Raw genomic sequence first — 21,267 nt, 5'->3', positions numbered from 1 at the left:
AACAAGAACGTGGTAACCTGCCTCCATGACTATCCAGTAGCACTTACTGCACTCAGTGAGGTTGGTGATGAAACATATCAACTTCTGCCTGAGAAGTGACTTGGATCCACTCCAGTTTGCCTACCGAAGCAACATGTCCGCTATAGATGCCATCTTATTGGCTCTTCACTCAATCCCTCAAACATTAGGACAGCAAAGGAGCATACTTCAGAATGCCATTTATCAACCACACCATCAATACCATCATACCTCAAAACTAATCGATAAGTTTGAAGACTTAGGTCTGAATACCTTCTCGTACAATTGGATTCTCTATTTCCTCACTCGCAGACCCCAGCCAGTAGGGTTGTGTGCTTAGCCCCCTGCTCTACTTGATTTACACTTATGGCCGTGTGACAAAACACAGCTCCAATGCCGTATTCAAGTTTGCTAATCAAACCACTGTTGTAGGCTGAATCAAAGATGGTGAGGAATTAGCGTATAGGAGGGAAATTGAAAATCTGGCTGAGTGGTGCCATAATAATCTTTTACTCAACAAACACAAAAATGCTGGTGAACGCAGCAGGCCAGGCAGCATCTATAGGAAGAGATACAGTCAACGTTTCAGGCCGAGGCCCTTCGTCAGGACTAACTGAAAGAAGAGATAGTAAGAGATTTGAAAGTGGGAGGGGGAGGGGGAGATCCAAAAGATAGGAGAAGACAGGAGGGGGAGGGATGAAGCTAAGAGCTGGAAAGTTGATTGGCAAAAGGGATATGAAGCTGGAGAAGGGAGAAGATCATGGGACTGGAGGCCTAGGGAGAAAGAAAGGCGGCGGGAGGAAGCCCCGAGGATGGGCAAGGAGTTATAGTGAGAGGGACAGGGAGGGAAAAAAAATCTTTTACTCAATGTCAGCAAGATCAAAGAACTGATTATTGACATCAGGAGGAGGAAACTGGAGGTCCGTGAGAGAGCCCTCATCAGGGAATCAGAGGTGTAGAGGGTCAGCAACTTTAATTTCCTCAGTGTATCACTTCAGAGGACCTGTCCTGGGACCAGAAAGAAAGTGCAATTGCAAAGAAAGCATGACAGTGCCTCTACTTCCTTGGGAGTTTCCAAAGTTTCAGTGTGATATCTACTATAGATGTGTGGTGGAGGGTATATTGACTGGCTGCATCACATCCAGGTCTGGAAACACTAATGCCCTTGAATGGGAAATCCAATAGAAAGTAGTGGCGCAGCCCAGTCCATCACTGGTAAAGCCCTCCCTACCACTGAGCACATGTACATGAAGCGTTGTCACAGGAAAGGAGCATTCTTCAGGGATCCCCACCACCCAGGACAAGCTCTATTCTCACTACTGCCATCAGGAAGAAGGTACAGGTACCTCAGGACTTGCACCACCAGGTTCAGGAACAGTTATTACCCTTCAACCATCAGGCTGTTGAATCAAAGGGAATAACTTCACTCAGCTTCACTTGCCTCATCATTGAAATGTTCCAGCAACTTATGGACTCACTTTCAAGGACTTTTCATCTCGCGTTCTTGAAATTTATTGCTTACTTATTTATTATTATTGCTTTGTTTGTATTTTCAGTTTGTTGTCTTTTGCACACTGGTTGAATGTTCAAGTTGGTGTTGTCGTTTATTGTTTATAGATTAGCAGTTAGCACAAGACTTTACAGTACAGGTGACCTAGGTTCAATTCCCACCGCTGCCTGGAGTGAGATTTTATGTTCTCCCCGTGACTGCGTGGGTTTCCTCCAGGTTCTCCAGTTTCTTCCCACAGTCCAGAGGCATACTGGTTGGTAGGTTAATTGGTCATCATAAATTTTCCCGTGATTGGGCTGGGATTAAATCGCGGTTGCTGGGCGGCGTGGTTAGAAGGGCTTCCCCTGCTCAATAGATAGATAGAAATGAATCTCAGGGTTGTACATGGTGACAGATATGTACTTTGATAATACATTTACTTTGAACTTTGAATCTATTTTATCTTTTATCTTCCCTCTGCTCTAACTATTACCACTACTATGCTGAAGGAAAGTATTATGTTAATATAGCTTGTTTCATCACGAAAGGAATTCCTAAAATGTTTTCCTAGATGAGCTGCGCACCGCTATCAACAGTAACAAGACAATGCACCCTGATGCCTTTCAAATTATCTTGGGGGGCTTCAACCAGGCCATTGTGAAGAACACTCTGACAAATTACTACAAAAATATAACCTGTGGAACCATAGGAGCCACCAGTGTTCCACCTTCAAGAACACTTACTGCGCCATCCCACCCCTACACTTTGACAAGTCTGATCTACTTCCACCATAAAGCCAGAGACTAAAGACTGCAGCACCAGTGGTGAGGACTCTTGAAGATATGGTCAATGGAGGCAGAGGAGCATTTGCAGAATTGCTTTGAATTGATGGACTGGGTCATATTCAGGGATTCATCTTTTGATCTGAACTGTTGTCACCAACTTTTATCAAGACCTATGTGGATGTGTGTGAATCTTTGTGAACATATAGAGTCCTTGATGAGCCAGGAGATTAACGGTCTGCTGAGGACTAGAATTGTGGCATTCAATGCTGATGATCCAGAATCCTTCAAGCAATACCAGTACTAACCACAGTATAAAAGGCCAGCCTGAGAGCAGAAAAGGCATTTCCGAGGGAAATTAGAGATGCATTTGGATGCATGACAACTGTGGCAATGTGTCAACATCTCCAGAGATCTGTCCTGAGCCCGACATATTGATGCAATCAAAAAGAAGGCACACCAGTGGCTTTACTTCGTATGTCACCAGAATCTTGCAAAGTTCTGTAGATGTATGGTTGAGGGCATGCTGAATAGATAACACAATCACAATGGGCATATCCCCATCTGATATGGAGAGTCCAGTGTACAGAACCATAGGAGGTTGCAGAGGGTTATAGATTCAGCAAGCTCCATCATGGCCATAACCCTCCCCATTGTCAAGACATCTTCAAGATGGTGCCTCAAGAAGGCAACATCTGTCATTAACAACCTTCACTATCCGAAATATACCTTTTTGTTACTACCGTCAGATGGATTGCATGTCAGTTTGTTGTGATTCAATCAATTCGAATGCTCTTCACCATACATCTATAGAAATTTGCAAGAGTCTTTGGTGATATACCTAATTGCCTCAAACTCTTAATGAAGTATAGCTGCTGGTGTACCTTCATGATGGCACTTGTGCCCAGGATAGATCCTCTGAGATGTTGATGCCCAGGAAGATGAAGCTGCTCACCCCCAGTCAGGATTAGTGTGTGTTCTCCCAACCTTCACTTTCTGAAGTCCACAATCAATTCCTTGGTTTTGCTGACATTGAGTATAACACCATTCAACCAGCCTGTTGTGTCTGTGCACAACTACTTATCAATTAAATAAAAGCACCCACCTGGGAGATGGCTTTAACTGGTGTATTCACAATGCAGTGAGAGAACAATGTGCATGCGTAGACAACAAATCAATACATAGTGCTAAGGGGGGAGGGGGCGTCATTGTTTTAAAAGAAATAGCTTCATACATTACACTTTCTCCCCCTTTAGATTAAAGAGAACGGAATATGTACAAAACAATCAATTTCCCTTTCACAAACCCAGTAAGCGTGATTTCACAATAACAGTCCATAACTAACTTCATGTTTCTAAAGGTTCAGTCTTTTGGGTGGCGCTCTTTTTGTTTTCAGGATAGTGCCTCTAAACCTGTGAGGTGACATCAGATTTGGCAGGTGTCTTGACAGCGATAACATTCTCGAAGCACCTCTGGACCTGTAGAGTCATCAGCGTTGGTAGGTGTCTTGTCTAAGCCAACGTTCTCAGTTTCTGGTGTCCGGTGATTATAATGTGTCCGTCTTGTCGGATGCAGTCAACTCGTGTGTGTTCTTTGGTTGGGCATCTAGTATCTGGTCCACATGACATCTCCATGTCTGATTTCCAACATCTCTGTGTACATCAGTGGTCCAGTTCTTGTAGCTATCCTACCAGGTGTCCACTTGTCTTCTTGATAATCACGTGGTAGGACTTCCTGTCCAATCTCAAAGCTCCTTGCTGCTTCGCTTAGCAACTGGCTGAACTGTTTATCCGGTACTCCCCTCTGAAGGTCTGGTTTCGGGGGGGTCTGTGTGAGATCTCAGATTCTTGCTCATGAGCAACATTGCAGGTGTTTGATTTGTTGTCACATGAACAGAGTTCCGATACACAAAAAGGAAGTTGTACACCTTGTGCTTTAGAGAAATGTTCTCCTTGTCCATTGCTTTAATGGACGGCTTGAAGTTTGGATAAATCTTTCAGCTAGCCCATTTGTTGCTGGATGGTGAAGAGCTGACTTGAAATGTCCATTGCCATTTTTCTTCATGATCAGTTACAATTCTCTGATGTGTATTGTGGTCTGTTGGCACTCTCAATTTGTTCTGGTAAGCCACTTCTGGCAAAAATAGTCCTCAGAGCGGAAACAGTCTTTGCCGACGTGGGTTGACTTCATTGGTATAACCTCCGGCCACTTTGAATGAGCATCCACAGCAATCAGAAACATGGAGTCCATTAATGGCCCAGAAAAATCAATATGTACTCTTTGCCATGGTGACAATGGCCACTCCCACGGGTGTAGTGGTGCCTGTAGGGATGCATTTTGAACTTCTTGGCATCCTGAACAACTCTTGGCCAAGTCTTCAAGCTGTTTATCTATTCCCAGCCACCACATGTAGCTCCGGGTGAGACTCTTCATCCTGACTGTACTCAGGTGTCCTTCATGCGATCTTCTAGCACTATGGTGTGCAGTTTAGAGGGACCCTCAACACAAGATCCACACATCAACATTTTTTGACATACCAACATTTGGTCTTGTTTTGCGGAGAACTCTGGAAACGTAGGGTTACCATGAGCTGACCACCCTTGCATGGTGATTTCATAGACTTGTGACAGTTCCTTGTTTCCCATTGTATTTCTGAATTTGTTACCAGCAACTGAACCACCAATGTGGTGTGGAACACCTCTGCTGGATCACAGTATGAAGACTTTTCTTCAGTTGCCAATAGTGGAAGTCATGACAAGCCATCAGCATTGCTGTGTTGTTTTGTAGCCTTGAGCTCTATGTCATAAGAGCGGGCTCCTAGAAGTAGTGTCCAGTGTTGTAACCGGGTAGCAGTCATCACGGGAATTCCCTCCCTGGGATTGAAAATGGAAAGGGGGCTGGTGATCTGTCACCAGCGTAAACTTTTGCCCATAAAGGTAGTGGTGGAACTTCTCTATTCCCCATACTAGACTAAGGGTCTCTCGGTCAAACCATGTGTAGTTGCGCTCTGCATTTGTCTTGAAGCAAACGCAATCGGGCGTTCAGATCCATCTTTCATAATGTATGACCAAACAGCTCCAATGCCATAAGAGGACGTATTGCATGCTAGTCTGATGGGCAGTGATGGGTCGTAATGGGTCAGCAGTTCATCGGATGTTATTCATCTCTTTGTTTCCTTGAATGCTCTTTCCCATCTTTCTGACCATTTCTACTTTGCTCCTGCCTGTAACACTGCATTCAACGGGTGCAGCACTATTGTAAGATTTGGGAGAAAACTCTGGTAGTAGTTTACAAGGCCCAAGTATGACCTGAGTTGTGACACATTTTTCGGTTTGGGTCTTGTCCTGTAGCACTGCTTCAATCTTCTCTTGTACTTATGTAAGCCATGCTTGTCAATGACATGTCCACAGTATGAGATTTCATTCTTGAAAAGCTCACATTTCTCTCTCTCTGTACACAGACCATACTCACTTAGTCTTGTAAACACTTTACCAAGGCTCTGGAGGTGCTCTTCATCATTTTTGCCTGTCACAAAGATGTCATCAAGTAACATTATTATTTTGGGATATCTTGGACTGTGTGGCCCATTGCTGTCTGCCAAATTGCTGGAGGTGATGTGATGCCAAAGGCGAGACATTTATACTGGAACAGTCCCTTGTGAGTGTTGATTGTGAGGACTTTCTGCTTGACTCCTTAATCTCCATTTATAGATGGGCTTGTGACAAGTCAATCTTTGAAAACCTCTCCCCGCCTGCCAAAGATGCAAAGTTGTCTTCTATTCGTGGCAGGGGATACTGCACAGAATACAAACTGCTCCGGTAGTCCCTTTCTTGATCGCCGGGACAATGGATATGGCCCAATCACTCCACTTAACCTTGGAGAGAATTCCAGAAGGCTCCAGGCTCTGCAGTTCAGCATCCACTTTAGGATGTAGTGCGTAAGCCACTGGATGTGCTTTATGGAATCTTGGTGTTGCTATTTCATCCAGTTCAATTTTGGCCTTAGTGCATTTGAGTTTACCAATTCCCTTCTCAAACACCTTCTGATTCGCATTAAGCAGCTGTGCCAGTCTCTGGTTAGTGCTACCATTTGGGCTGCCATTCTGTGTTGATGTGCCAGTCTAGTTGGATTTTTCTCAACCACTCACGTCTGAAAAGTGCTGGCCCTTCACTTTTCAATACATAAGCTCTAACTGTTGTGTTTGGCCTCCATACATCACATCTACTTTCAGTTTGCCTTTTGAAGACATTTTTTCGCCTGTGTAAACCTTTAGCATCACTGAGGTCTCTGACGGTATCTTAGGAAACAGTCTATTGTAGTCAGCCTCTGGAGTTGTGGTCAAAGCTGACCCTGTATCCAGCTCCATTTTTAGTTTTACATCTGACAGATCTGCTGTGATCCATATGATTTTGTGATCTGCTTCAGTAATACTATGCAATTCTAGGCATGACAATTCACCTTTGTCATACTCAATGTTATTTGATTCTGTTTTATGTTCAGTAACTTTATGCATTTGCTTACTTCTGTGTTTGAGACTTACCACTTGGTCGTTCGTGCTATTTGTCTACTTTGCACATTCTCTCTACATGACCTTGTCTGTGACATTTTCTGCCGACTTATTTTTGAACCAACAATCATTTGCATCATGGGAGGATTTGCCACATCGTATTCTTCGCCAATTTGTTGTGTCTGTGCACAGCTACGTATCAATTTTAAGAAGCCCCAAATGCAGGAGATGTCCTTAACTGGTGCATTCACATTTCAGCGTGAGCAAGAGAACAATACGCATTTGTAGACAACAGCTCAATGCACATGTGCAGACAACAGATCAATATGCAGTACTAATGGGGGTGGAGGTCATTGCTCTAAAAGAAATAGGTTCATACATTACACCACCAATCTATCTCACTCCTGTCTACCTCCTCACCACTATTCTCAGACATCCCACCTCTCCCGGAAGTTCCGGGAGTCTCCTGCAAATTAATAGTGGCTCCCTGATGCCCGCAAATTATATACAATGTCCCGGAAATTGATTTTTTTGAGAGCGAGCGTGAGAGAGAGTGAAAGAGTGAGCGCAAGAGCAAGAAAGCAAGCGCGAGAGAGCCAGCACAAGTGAGAGCGACCGTGAGACTGAGAGAGCGAGAAAGCAAGCGCGAGAGAGAGAGAGCAAGAGCAAGAAAGCAAGCGTGAGTGAGAGCAACCATGAGAGAGAGCACGAGAGAGAGCGAGAGCAAGAAAGCAAGCGCGAGAGAGTGAGAACGAGAAAGCAAGCGCGAGAGAGAGCGAGAGCAAGTGCGAGAAAGCAAACGCGAGTCAGAGTGACCACGAACGAGAGAGCGCGCGCGCGATAGAGAACAAGAGCGAGAGAGTTCCAAAAAAAGTCAGAGTGGCAGTGTTCCAAAAAAAAATATGAAACATACCTCACCCCAGACTACACTAAAGTGTACCCCTGCCTAATAGGGGTCAAAAATAATGACAGTGTTGCTCGCTGCACTGTTTGCAACAGTGACTTTTCTATTGCCCATGGTGGGTTAAGACTGTAAAAGACATGTCGAGGTGAGTTTAACAGGTGTCATTCGTTCATTAGCATAGCTAACGCTATTTAAACTAGCTGGCCAGCTGCTAGGGAGCTACTCTATTGCAGACATCCCACCTCTCCCGGAAGTCTCCTGCAAATTGATGATGCTACCTCCCTGAAATGAGTTTTTGCAGGGTGGGATGTCTGTATTCTCCAGCATTTGAAGGCTGCAGATGCAAGTTGTTTGTATTGGAATCATGTCAGTATTTGGCAAACTTTTCAAATAATCTCTGCTACCTGTAGAATGTTAGGAGTCCACCAGTAAAAATACTTGCCAAAAGACATGGATGAAAGCCAAGAGGTGTCGGAGTGGTTTGCTGTTATCTAGTTAGTGCAAAGGCCCATTTATCACAATAAAATATCCACATGGTAAGAGCTGGATGTATCTGAGGATACTTCTGAAGATTTAGTTATGTTGAATTCCAGTAGCAAGCATCTCTCATTAAGCATTCCGGACTCTGATGCAAATAAAGGTTATAAAATGCGTGCAGTATCCACTTTATTTGGTACACCCGTATATCTATTTGTTAAAGCAAATATCTAAATAGATAATCGTGTAGCAGCAACTCAGTGCATAAAAGCTTACAGACATGGTCAAGAGGTTTAGTAGTTGTTCGGACCAAACATCAGAATAGGGAAGAAATGTCTGTGATTTTGCCCATGGAATGATTGTTGGTGCCAGGCAGGTGGGGTTGAGTATCCCAAACTACTGTTCTACTAGGATTTTCATGCACAACAGAGAATGGTGCAAAAATCAAAAAAAAAATCCACAGCAGCAGTTCTGTGGTTGAAAATCCTTGTTAATGAAAGAAGTACAGGAGAATGGCCAGGTTGGTTCAAGCAAACCTGAAGGGAACAGTAAGTCAAATATCTACATGTTATAACTGTGGTGTTCAGAAGAGCATTAACAAGCAGAATGCTGAACATGTTGAAACTTGAAATGGATGGACTACAGTAACAAGACCACAAATATACATGCAGTGGCCACTGAGTATATATTAATACTATAGGAATGAAAGGATATTTAACACAAGCAGAATTGGAAACTTTCTGGTTTAAACATGTTTAAACATTGTACAACTTGCAATTTAATATGTAGCAGTTTCGCTGACCACCTGGAAGAAGTTTTCTTTAGGTTTATATTTTTCACAAGTCACACTTTTTATTTCTTCTATCATCCTGTTTAAAATAAGATTTGTGATTTGTCCCATTTTCATTGCTGCAGTACTTTGCGTGCATGGAACAGTTTTTAAAATGCCCTCTTGTGATTCACAAGGGGTTAAAGTAGTGGACGCGGAGACATTAGAGAGTTAAGTTGTAGTGTCTGGTACTTTTTTCATGCAGTGTTTGGAAAATATTTTTTTTAAACTGAAGGAAGAATTGCTTCCTCCCAAACTTTGGGAAGAATGCAGAGGCTAAGGATGTTGCATTACCAAAGGCAGATGGAAGAGGGTGCAGAAGAGCAAATTAGAGGATTAACAACTTTAGACTTTAAGCAAATGTCCATGTGGGATTTTGGGGCGACTTTGTTGCATGTCCATTGTATAGTCCATCTGATTTTAATTTTATTAATTAGTGCACCACGATAGTATGGTGGTTAGCACAACACTTTACAGTACAAGCAACCCAGGTTCAGTTCCCACTGCTGCTTGTAAGGATGTGCTCCCCATGACCACGTCAGGTTTTTCCTCCCACAATCCAAAGACATACCAGTCGGTAGGTTAATTGGTCATCGTAAATTGCCCATTGTTTAGGCTCAGATTAAATCAGGGGATTGCTGGGCAGTGTGGCTGAAGAGGCCAGAAGGGTCTATTCTGCGTTGTATCACAATAAGTAAATTTAAATTGAGTCAAGATTTGGTGTGGGAGTGGGGAGGAGAGTTAATCTAGTCATCATTTCACTGTTATTTGTGTGATGTTGCTGAATGTTCATTGACTTTTGTGTTTACAACATGATTTGTGATTATGTTTCAAAAGATCTTTGTTGCTGTAAAGACTAGCATCTGCAGACCTGAAAGATACAATATAAGTGTACATTCCTTTGAGTAATCTCAGCAGCACCTGGAGCACCTTAAGGCAGGGGTCCCCAAACTTTTTTGCACCACGGACCAGTTTAATATTGACAATATTCTTGCAGACTGGCCGACTGGTGTTGGGGGGGGGGGGGGTGGATGTTAAACACAACCGGAATATAGGTGATAAGTCAACTATAAGTCACTTATAGGTGGCTAATACACTCAATTTTGTTTCTAAAGAGGTTTATCTAATGAATTTAATATTAAACATAATATTTCCTCGCATATTTTCCTCGCATGAATATAGTGATAAGTCAATTATAACAGTGGTCCCAAACCTCCGGGCTGCGGACCAATACATTGCTGCGAAGAATGCAGCGGTACAGCGGTGGCCAGAACACACCCAGCACATCTTTAAGAAAAAAGCCGGATCAGAGGCGACACAATCAACAATCGCCTCTGATCTGAGCCGACATTTACATGCGGTCAGCACTTAATCAATTAGCTTGTTTATTTCGGCTTTTTTCTTAAAGATGTGCTGGGTGCATTCTGGCTACCGCTGCACCGCTGCATTCTTCGCAGCCCAGAAGTTGGGGACCACTGAATTATAAGTCAATTGCATCAAAACATTTTAAGTAACATTTGGATATTAAACACACAGCGCATATTTTCCTCGTATGAACATATAAAATCATTGAAACACACCAATATCGCTGAATCAGTGGGAGCCCTGGGCTTGCTTTCCTGCAAAAGGATGGTCCCATCAAGGGGTGATGGGAGACAGCGATACTTGAAGGGGGTTCCTTATGTCCGGTTTATTTCGCAATTTAGTTTCTGTTGCATTAATTGCAGAAAACCCCGCTTTGCAGAGATATGTTGGAAATGGAAGCAACGATTTCAGTGCTTTCATGGCTATCCAGGATATTCAGCCTTGACTTTGATCCAGAATGCTGGCAGAGATGTTATGTCAAACATATTTTTCAGCCTACCGTCATTTGCAAGCTCGAGTAGTTGATTGAGGTGACATGTGAAGTTTACTTGCCTTAAGGCAGTGGTCCCCAACCAGTAGTTGATCTTTTTCCTGCGCTGACATGGAAGATTTACGGGAAACATTCACAGATGGGTCACAGACCCATTCCTTTGCACGTCTTGGGTCACTGATGACCTCGCGTGTGTTAAAGTTCAACAGTGTGCGTGACCGGGAATAAGGAAAGGTGCAGCTGACTCATATGATTTCATATTGCCAAATCATATTGTTTCCTCACGGCTCGGTAGCACATGCTTTGCGGTCCAGTGGTTGGGGACCACTGCCTTAAGGCAAGTAAACTTCACATGTCACCTCAATTGCCTCTATGACAAGTTATTCTGCTTCGATACAGGAATTTTTATTTGACATTCATGTTAGTTGGGACAACTGTTCAGCGCAGGAAACTGAGTCCTGTGTCTTCTCCGAAACTGCTGTGATGCTGATGCTGTTTGTTGCTTTATATTTTCCTTTCAGCAAAAGGCCTAATGCAATTAATACTCTCTTACAGGCTCCTCGAATGGGTACTTTTATAGGTGTCTATCTGCCATGTCTACAGAATATTCTGGGCGTTATCTTGTTTCTGCGCATGACGTGGATTGTGGGTGCTGCAGGAATCTTTGGATCTTTCTGGATTGTCTTCATGTGCTGTACTTGTGTAAGTCAAAAGCTACTGAAACTTTAGAAAGTTTTAGAAAATTCCAGAAAATTCATTTTCTAAATCATCTTGACCTTTAGGTAATTAGTTTTGAAGGGAATAGTTACTCTGATGAATGGAAGTGCAGTCTTTATATAAATAAAGTTCACTATACGTACAAAAAGCAAAAAAAGTTAGAGAATATCTGTGATTAAGATTAATTTTCTGTCTGAATGCACCCTGCATGGAAACTTATCTCTATCTCTATCTCAGGCCTATAAAAGTATTCCCCCCCCACCCCCCATCCCCCTTAGAAGTCTTCGTGGTTTATTGTTTTACAACACTGAATACAGTAGTTTGGGTGTAACAATCACTAAAAATTACAAATACCTGTTTGAAGAAAACTTTTTTACTTTATTGAACCATGTAAAAGAGTTATTATTAAATTGGTCACCTCTTTCAATATCGTTGATTAGATGAATTAATTCTATTAAAATGAATATTCTACCTAAATTTATATATCTTTTTCAGGCTTTACCCGTTTTTATTCCTAAATCCTTTTTTGACTCTCTTGAATCTATTTTATCCTCCTATATATGGAAAAATAAACGTCCTCATTTAAATAAAGTTCATCATCAAAAACCTAAAAAGTCTGGAGGTTTAGCCTTATCTAATTTTAGGTTTTATTACTGGGCAGTTAATATATGATGTCTTTCGTTTTGGATATATTAATCGTGTAGACTGTCCAGTATGGGTTTCTTTAGAAGCTAATTCTGTTAATAAATCTTCTATTATTTCTCTTTTTGGATCCTCACTTCCTCTATTTGTAAGTACACTAACTGATAATTTAATAGTTATATATACTCTGAGGATCTGGATACAATTTAGAAAACATTTTGGTTTATTGAGATTTTCCCTTTCTAGTCCCGTTTATTCACCCTCCATGACTGAATTAATTTTTAAAGAATGAGACAGGTTGGGTATTAAATGTTTTTGGGATCTGTTTGTTGGAGGAAATATGTTTTCATTTGAGCAATTGTCAGCTAAATACAGCCTACCCAAAACTCACTCCTTTAGATATCTATAAATTAGAGACTTTCTAAGATCTCAATTATGCACATTTCTTATAAGCTCAGATAAGAACTTACTAGATGTAATTTTTAATTTGACACCTTTTTATGATGGTTCAATATCTAATACTTATGGTATATTACTGTAGATGAAGAATGTTCCTTTAGACAAAATTAAGAATCTCTGGGAACAAGAGTTATAGACATCAATATCTGAGGAAACTTGGAATGAAATTTTTAAACTGTTTAATACGTCATCGCTATGTGCTGACCATTCCTTCTTATAATTTAAGGTGGTACATAGAGTCCATATGACTAAAGATAAGCTATCTCATTTTTATTTGGATGTATCTCTCTTCTGTGATAGATGCAATAATAGGGAAGCTTCATTCATTCATATGTTTTGGACTTGAAAAATATATGTCTTGGAAAATATTGGAAGGAAGTTTTTCAAAGTTTTTCTTTTCTTTTCAAAGTCAATTTTAAGCATAATCCTTTGACGGCCCTATTCGGTATTGTTGCTGGACAAGATAGCAAGTTGAAGACATCAGATTTACATATGTTGGCCTTTAGCTCTCTTGTAGCTAGGAGGGCACTTTTGTTTAAATGGAAAGATGTTTTTTCTCCTCCTACTCATGCTCAATAGTTATGCGATGTTATGTCATGCTTAGATTTAGAGAAGATTTGTTGTTCAATTTCTGAATCTCGACAAGACTTTCAAACATTGTGGGGACCCTTTCTGAATTATTTTCAAAACTTTTAAAACCCTCAATTCATTGTTTAAATTTAGATGTTGGCTATTATTAATTTTTATTATACGAGAATGTATTTTACCTTGTTTTCTCCTTAATAAACAGCTTCAGTCTTGGTAAGGGTTAAATTTTTTTTTGTAATAAATTAGTATATTTCAATATAACTTTGACTAATCTACATGAATATGGGGTAATGAGATTGTTATTTTGAATAGATATAATGTAATGTAATTGGCAGTTGTTTTTTTTCGACCTACTTTCTCGTACTCTGTATTCTTTTATGTAGAAACTAATAAAATATTGAAAGAGAAAGTAGGTTAATTTGGCTTTTTTGACACCAATCAACAGAAAAAGAGTTTTTCATGTCAAAGTGAAAACAGATCTCTGCAAAGTGATCTAAATTAATTACAAATATAAACACAAAATAATTGATTGTATAAGTATTCACCCCTGTCCCCCTTTAATAACTGGTGCAGCCAATTGATTTTTAGAAGTCACATAATTACTTAAATGGAGATCAGTTTTTGGAGACCTGTGTGCAGACAAGGTGTTTTGATTGATTGTAGTAACAATACACTTGCATCTAGAAGGTCAAACTGCTGTTGAGTTTCTTGGCAAATGCTAGACAATGAAGACAAAAGAACATTCCAAGCAACTCTGCGAAAAGGTTTTTGAAGAGCACAAGTCAGGAGATGGATACAAGAAAATTTCCAAATCACTGAATATCCCTTGGAGTACAGTTAAGTCAATCATCAAGAAATGGAAGGAATATGGCACAGCTGTAAATCTGCCTAGAGCTGGCCGTCTTCAAAAACTGAGTGACTGTGCAAGGAGGGGCTAGTGAGGAAGGCCATCAAGATACCTATGACATCTCTGGCGGAGTTACAAGCTTCAGTGGCTAAGATGGGAGAGTGTGCATACAACAGCTGTTGCCTAAGTCCTCACCAGTCGCTGCTTTATAGATTAGTGGCAAAGAGAAAGCAATTGTTGGTTAAAAAAAATATATTAACATGAAATCCTGGCCAGAAGGCATGTAGGAGATTCTGGAGTCAGCTGAAAAATTGAGCTTTTTAGCCATTAGACTAAATGCTATGTTTGGCGTAAGCCAAATACTGCATATTATCAAAAACATACCATCCCTTCCATGAAGCATGGTGGTGGCTGGATCATGCTGTGGGGATGCTTCACTGCAGCAGGCCCTGGAAGGCTTGAGAAGGTAGAGAGTAAAATGAATGCAGCAAAATACAGGGAAATCCTGGAGGAAAACCTGATGCAGACTGCGACTTGGGAGAAGATTTCTTTTCCAGCAAGACAATGACCCCAAGCATAAAGTCAAAGCTACATAGGAATGGCTTAAAAACAACAAAGTTAATGTCCTGGAGTGGCCAAGTCAGAATCCAGCCTCAATCCAATTGAGAATTTGAGGCTGGACTTGAAAAGGACTTTTCACTCACGATCCCCATGCAGTCTGACAGAGTGTGTGCAGTTTTGTAAAGAAGAGTGGGGAAAAATTGCAGTGTCCAAATGTGCAAAGCTGATAAAGACTCATCCACATAGATTCGAGGCTGTAATTGCTGCCAAAGGTGCATCTACTAAATACTGACTTGAAGGGGGTGAGTAATTATGCAATCAATTACTTTGAGTTTTTATATTTTAATTAATTTAGATCACTTTGTAGAGATCTGTTTTCACTTTGACACAAAAGAGTCTTTTTCTGTTGATCAGTGTCAAAAAAAGTCAAATTTAATCCACTGTGATTCAATGTTGTAAAACAATAAAACATGAAGACTTCCAAGGGTGGGTGGATGAATGCTTTTTAAAGGCGATGTATATATTTCTGTATAACTTCCAGTTAATGTCCTAGGAACAATTGTCAATTGTGTAGCAAAACCAGTAAGGATTTTAATATTTGTTTATACTGGATGCAGATCCTGGTGATCAAATTTGAGTCCTGTTGACCAGGGCTTGATGTGAACCATAAGGATATAACTGTAGTGTAAAATTTAAGTATCAAGTATAAAGGTTTGGTATTGCTGTGCTGTGATTTGGGACGGAGGACAACTTTGTCCTGCAATCAGCCAAAGATTTGAAATTGATTTGCAAAGCTGATTTATTATTGAGTTCCCTGAAAATAGGAACCATTATATTTTAAATTGCTAACAAATAGTATTTGCCATTTTTAGGAAGCCTCACACCACGAATTCAGATCAGAAAGCTGTTTTCATTGTATATGCTACAGTAGTATGTAAATTCTGTTACCTACTTAACACATTTTCATCAGCGTTACACACAATACGTTAACAAATCCTGGTAGCTGTCAGAGTACATAGCATCATAAATCAATTGCATTCCATTAAGTCAACTGCACTGTTGACTTCAAAGCTTTTTACAAATGTTTTCCCTTACTTTCTGCAGGTAATAATTCAACAAAGCATTGGCATCCCCCTTAAGTTAGGCACAGCATTAAAGAATATTTTCATTAAATAGCGTCATAGAGTACTGCAGCACAGAAACGGGCCCTTTAGCCCATCTGGTAGGAGTTGCCTGTGGCAACCAAACAACAGTGGTAATGTAAAGCATAGTGTAAATCAAAAACTGAGAGGTGCATATGATAACAGGAATACAGTACTCATTGTGGATTTTAATCTATTTATACAGAGATGAGCAAACTGAGTTTGAAGTAATAGTGTGGAGGCTGAAATCTTGGAGTTTATATGTGAGGTGACTGTCCAGATCAGTAAGTTAAGGAGCTGGTGAGGGCTTGGGCTGTTTAAAGCAAAGAAAAGGCTGATGTTGGAAATGGGGAGAAAGGGGTTTACCTGAAATAGTTAAATTCAATATAATTGCCTGAGGGTTGTCACATGCCACATTGGAAAATGAAATGCTTTTTCTTGAGCTTATGCTGGACATCACTGTAGTAATGTAAGAGGTCAGAGTGTGGACTGTTTTAGATTAAATATTACACAATAAGAAAGGTTAATGAATACCGATAGTTTAAGGGGCCTTTCAGAAAGAGTGTAATTGGTTAAGTTTTACATGATGACTGCAATTGACTTGGTTCAGTTCATCACGGTCACAAAATTAATAAAACGATGAAGTTGAGGCATGAATTAGCTGTGGTAGATGGAGAAACTGCATAAAACAGCATGACAGCAACAAGCAAGAGCTAGCATATAACAAATTAAAACATAGTTTTAGCATCGGAACAAACAAAAACTCTGTAATGTTTCCAAAAAGAGGAGTAAGCCTGAGGATTGGGAACTTTTCAGAACTTCACAAAGGAGAACCAAAAAATTGATAAGAACAGGGAAAGTCAAAAATGAGAGTAAACTGCCAAGTAAGATAAAACATTTAAAAACCCTTTAAATAGATTGTTATAAAGGAAATACTAATAAAATTTAATGTGGATCCTTTACAGAAAGAAACAGTTAAAATTATGTTGGGGAACGGAAATTGGCAGAGAAATAAAACAAGCAACTTGTGAAATACAGATAAACTCAAGAACATAATGGAGAGCAACAAGTCTAGAGTGAAAAGCTAAAAGAAATTACCATTAATTTAAAAAGTATACAAGTCATTAATAAGGAAAGCCAGTGAATTCCTTTCTTCCTTGAGTTTAAAAGAAAGTGGTAATGGAGATAGAGAATGTAGTGGTTACCGCCTTACAAAATTCCATAGCTTCTAGAATGTTTCTCATCATTTGGCAGATTGCTGATAGAACTCGTAATATTTCAGAATGGAATGAAATCAAGTGGGGAAGTACAAGTGAGTTATCCTGCCTAAGTAGGAAAAATATTGGACATTAATATCAATGAATTGATAATAGCATTTAAAAAAATAATGAAGGGGTAGGCAAAGTCAATATGGATTTAGGAAAGGGAAATTGTTTGACGAGTATAATTTTTCAAAGTTGTAAGTAGAAATATTAGTAAGGGGGAATGTGGTGTATTTGGACTTCTGGAAAATCTTCATAAAGGTGCCGTGCAAAAGGTGAACAAACAGTACTGGGGATTGGTTCACAGACACAAAACATCTCAAAAATAATTAAGTTAAAATTCATTAATGTTGGTTTCATTGTTTATCTTTGTACCATAAGAATCAATATTGCTTTTATTTTATAAAGAGAGCAATGCATTAGAGACAACATTAACAAAGACTGGTAATCTTGAAGATTTCTATATATCTTTCCTTACTATCAAGTTAATTTTCACCTGGTTTTTCTCCACAGACCTTGCTAACCACAATATCAATGAGTGCCATAGCAACAAATGGTGTGGTGCCAGGTAAATAAACCCTACTTATAAAGTGACATCTCCCCGAAAAGGATTTTTACACAATATAAATACCTCATTTCTGCTGTGGTATCACCTGTTGGCTAAGTGATTTTTATTGAGTGTTTATTTTGGAAATATGTCTCAAATGTTATCAGCTTTTGAGCCTGTGTATAAATGGCCATTAGCATTGTTCAAACTCTTCAATGGTTAGACGCAGTTCCCTCAATTTGGGTAAAACCACAGTAGCAATTAGATTTTCTAAATTTACAGGACCTTTAGTTTACTCAAACCTTCATTTTAGATGCTATTAAAGAAAGGACAAATAACAATGCTTAAATGTGCACGGCGATATTTTTCCGAAGAGGATAATTGGTGCACTAATGTTCTGGGATACAGGAGAAGGAGACTGCTACTTGTATTTTTACAAGCCCTGTATAGAAATACTGCACTCTTGCACCATGAAGGGGGGATTCTTTCTAATGTCCTTGCCAATATTTATTCCTCAAATAATGTTAGCAAAGAATAGATTACATGGTAATCAAAATTAATTGCATGCAAAATTAATTGATAGCATTTGAGGGTGGATAAGTATAGAAGTTAAAGTTGTACAACACAGGAACAGGCTCTTCGCCCCACAGTGTTGTGCCAAATCAGCTAAAAAGTAAATCAAACCACCCCCCCAAAAACTAATCCCTCTTACCATATCTCTTTTTCTTACTCACATTCATGTGCCTGTCTAAATGTCTTTAAAAGTCTCTAATCTATTGGCTTCTATCACCAAACCAGGCAGCGTATTTCCAGTCGTCCACCACTCTCTGAGTAAAAAAACTTGCCCATCATATCCCCTTTAAACCCACCCGCTCTCACCTTCAATACATGCCCTCTGGTATTAGACACTTCTATCCTCGGAAAAAGAAACTCCCTGTCTACTCTGTCTATGCCTCTCATTATCTTATAAAACTCATATCAGATCTCCCCTCAGCCTCTGTCCCCCGAAAGAAAACAACCCAGGTTTGTCCAGCCTTTCATGATAGCTCATGCTCTCTAAACCAGGCATCATCCTGGTAAGCTTCTTCTGCACCCTCTCCAAACCCTCAACGTCCTTCCTACAGTGGGGGTGACCAGAACTGTATTCACTACTCCAGATGTGGCCTAACCAGAGTTTTATAAATTTGTAACATAGCCTCTTGACTTTCGATCTCGACTAATAAAAGTAAGCATTCCAAAAGTTGTCTCAACCACCCTATCAACCTGTGTAGCCAAGTTCATGGAGCTATGAACTTGGACCCCCAAGATCTCTCTGCCCAGCAACACTGTTAAAGGCTAAACCCTTAACAAGGTCTTGTCCTTAACAGTGTTCTGACTCCGTGCAATTGCCCTACCAAGGTGCAACACCACCCGTTTATCTGGGTTAACCTCCAATTGCTATTTCTCTGCCCATATCTGCAACTGATCCTATAACACGCTGTTTTCTTTGCCAGTCTTCTACACTGTCCACAATAACACCAGTCTTGGAATCATCTGCAAGCTTGCTAAGCCATCCATCTACATTTTCATCCTGGTCATTTATATACATCACAAACAGCAGAGGTCCCAGCACAGATCCCTGCGAAACACCACCAATTGCAGACATTCAGCTCAAATAAGTCCCTTCATTCACTATCCACTGTCTTCTATGCGCAAGTCAGTTCCAAATCCAAACAGCCAATTTGCCATGGACCCTGTGGATGGTTTGTGTTTCTGCCAGATGGATGAGCGAGCGGGTAGAAGGGAACTGGTTGTGTCTTTGTCTCAGTAGGGTAGTTCCAGTTTGGTAGGTTAATTGTCCACTGGAAATTATGCTGGTATGTGGCTGACTGATGAGTGTCAAGATGGGTGTGAATTGAGAAGATGTGAGACAAAATGTGATATGTAGGATATTTGGTCAGCTTTCCTGCCTTAGCCAAAGTGCCTGTTTCTGTACCGAATGATTCTTTGACTGAAACCATTGTAATAAAACAGAAGTAGTTAGGAAGAAATATTTGTACAGTAGTAAGTTCTAGCTTATGACAGTATATTTAGAATTTTGCTCCTGCTGAAATATTTTGTTTACTGTGAGCCATTTTATCTCTGGTCAAAACTATTCTCCTTTTTCTCATTACCAGTCCTCTTACTTGAGTTCCTTTGTTCACAGCTGGAGGATCGTACTACATGATTTCAAGGTCCCTAGGTCCAGAGTTTGGAGGGGCTGTAGGCCTGTGCTTTTATCTGGGAACAACATTTGCTGGGGCCATGTACATCCTGGGAACAATTGAGATCCTGCTGGTGAGTTGCTGAACTTTCAACTGAAGCAGAGTCACGCTCAAAACATTTTTTTAAAATCTTAATTCTTTCAAAGCATTTTTTAATGAACACAGTGTGTATGTATCTGTATTGCACCACTATTACACAGGAGGAAGAATAGACTATTTAGCTCTTCCTGCTAGGTCCACTATTTGATTAGACTGTGGTCAATTAGTATGTTAACTCTGGGCATGTGTCAAACCTTTGGTTGAAAAACGAGTATGCTACCACTGACATAGGAGTATAATCCATTTGATCCGATCCTGAAGGCACTGAATCACATTGGGATACAATCTACCAAATATAGTGTGTCCATGTAGTTGGCTTTTAAAGTGTCCTGAGTGAGCTGTATAGAACCCCATGAAAGGAATGCAAAACAAGGACTGTACCAATGTTTCCCCTCTGAAGGCTGTTAGATGAAACCTTCAGTGCCTTCTATTTGTTTAAGATAATTTTTTTCTGATTTTTACTTTAAAAATATATATATTTCTGAGCCTAATTTTCAAAACTTCAGTGTATTCTATCCAAGTTGACATCGAAGCATGAGTTTGCTATTTGAATGCAAGATGTACTCCTCTGTAACTAATGATAGTCTAACAAAATTGCTTTCCCAGTAATTACATATTTCAATGTCATGCATTCATTTTATTCATTAGGAGGCTGTTCTTTATCAAGAAACAGCAAAGTTCTCCCATTGTTCATCCTGTTTGTTTCATTATATACTAATAATCCCCTAGTCAACATCTTTGATTTTGCACTCTTAATTTCAGCACATCAAAAACTTTGCTCTCCTTAATCTTTGTCTCATCAGTTCCCACACACTGCACAGTTCTGTGCTATCTACACCACACGGGCGATGCCTCTCTTAAACAGAATCAATATACAACAGTTTCCACAAGTCTCTGTTTCTCACTAGTCAGTTAGAGCAATGAGGGGTTTCCACATTTGTTAATCTCCCTTCATAATTGTTTGCACGGTTTGCAGGTGCAGTGGAGTACAGGAAATGACTCTCTATTTGTTCCATCATTGAGGTTGTGCTATCCATTTATCCCTTTGGTTATTTCCAGCGACCTTATCCACCTCTCTACTATTGTCCTGCTGGAATAGTGTTAACATCAGTCTGTCTGATTAATCTGATGACTCCTGAGTTCAGTGCCAACATTTAAAGAAAAAAAAATTTAGTGCATGTGGAACTGTACTCAATATGAATTTGTGTTCACAAGGGATAGTTTAGTGCAGATAGATTTGTAAAAGTTGTAAATTTCAACCTGAAATCCTCTGGATGTTGCCAAATTTTTGTACATTAT

At 40.1% G+C, this 21,267-nt stretch overlaps 1 protein-coding gene across 4 annotated transcripts in view; it reads left to right on the top strand.

Moving 5' to 3' along the window:
* LOC134357948 (solute carrier family 12 member 7-like) overlaps positions 1–21,267 on the top strand; it is a 265,931-nt gene that overhangs the window by 187,387 nt on the left and 57,277 nt on the right. For all 4 annotated transcript variants that reach the window (XM_063069755.1, XM_063069753.1, XM_063069754.1 and 1 more), the window contains exons 4-6: positions 11,417–11,563; positions 17,593–17,647; positions 19,812–19,942. In XM_063069755.1, the coding sequence (XP_062925825.1) occupies positions 11,417–11,563; positions 17,593–17,647; positions 19,812–19,942 (333 nt within the window). The remainder of the gene's footprint in view (positions 1–11,416; positions 11,564–17,592; positions 17,648–19,811; positions 19,943–21,267) is intronic.

Source organism: Mobula hypostoma, chromosome 17 (genome assembly GCF_963921235.1).
Source record: "Mobula hypostoma chromosome 17, sMobHyp1.1, whole genome shotgun sequence".
NCBI lineage: Eukaryota > Metazoa > Chordata > Chondrichthyes > Myliobatiformes > Myliobatidae > Mobula > Mobula hypostoma.
Note: the sequence above shows the minus strand (reverse complement) of the source record. Positions and strands in the feature narration are given on the sequence as shown.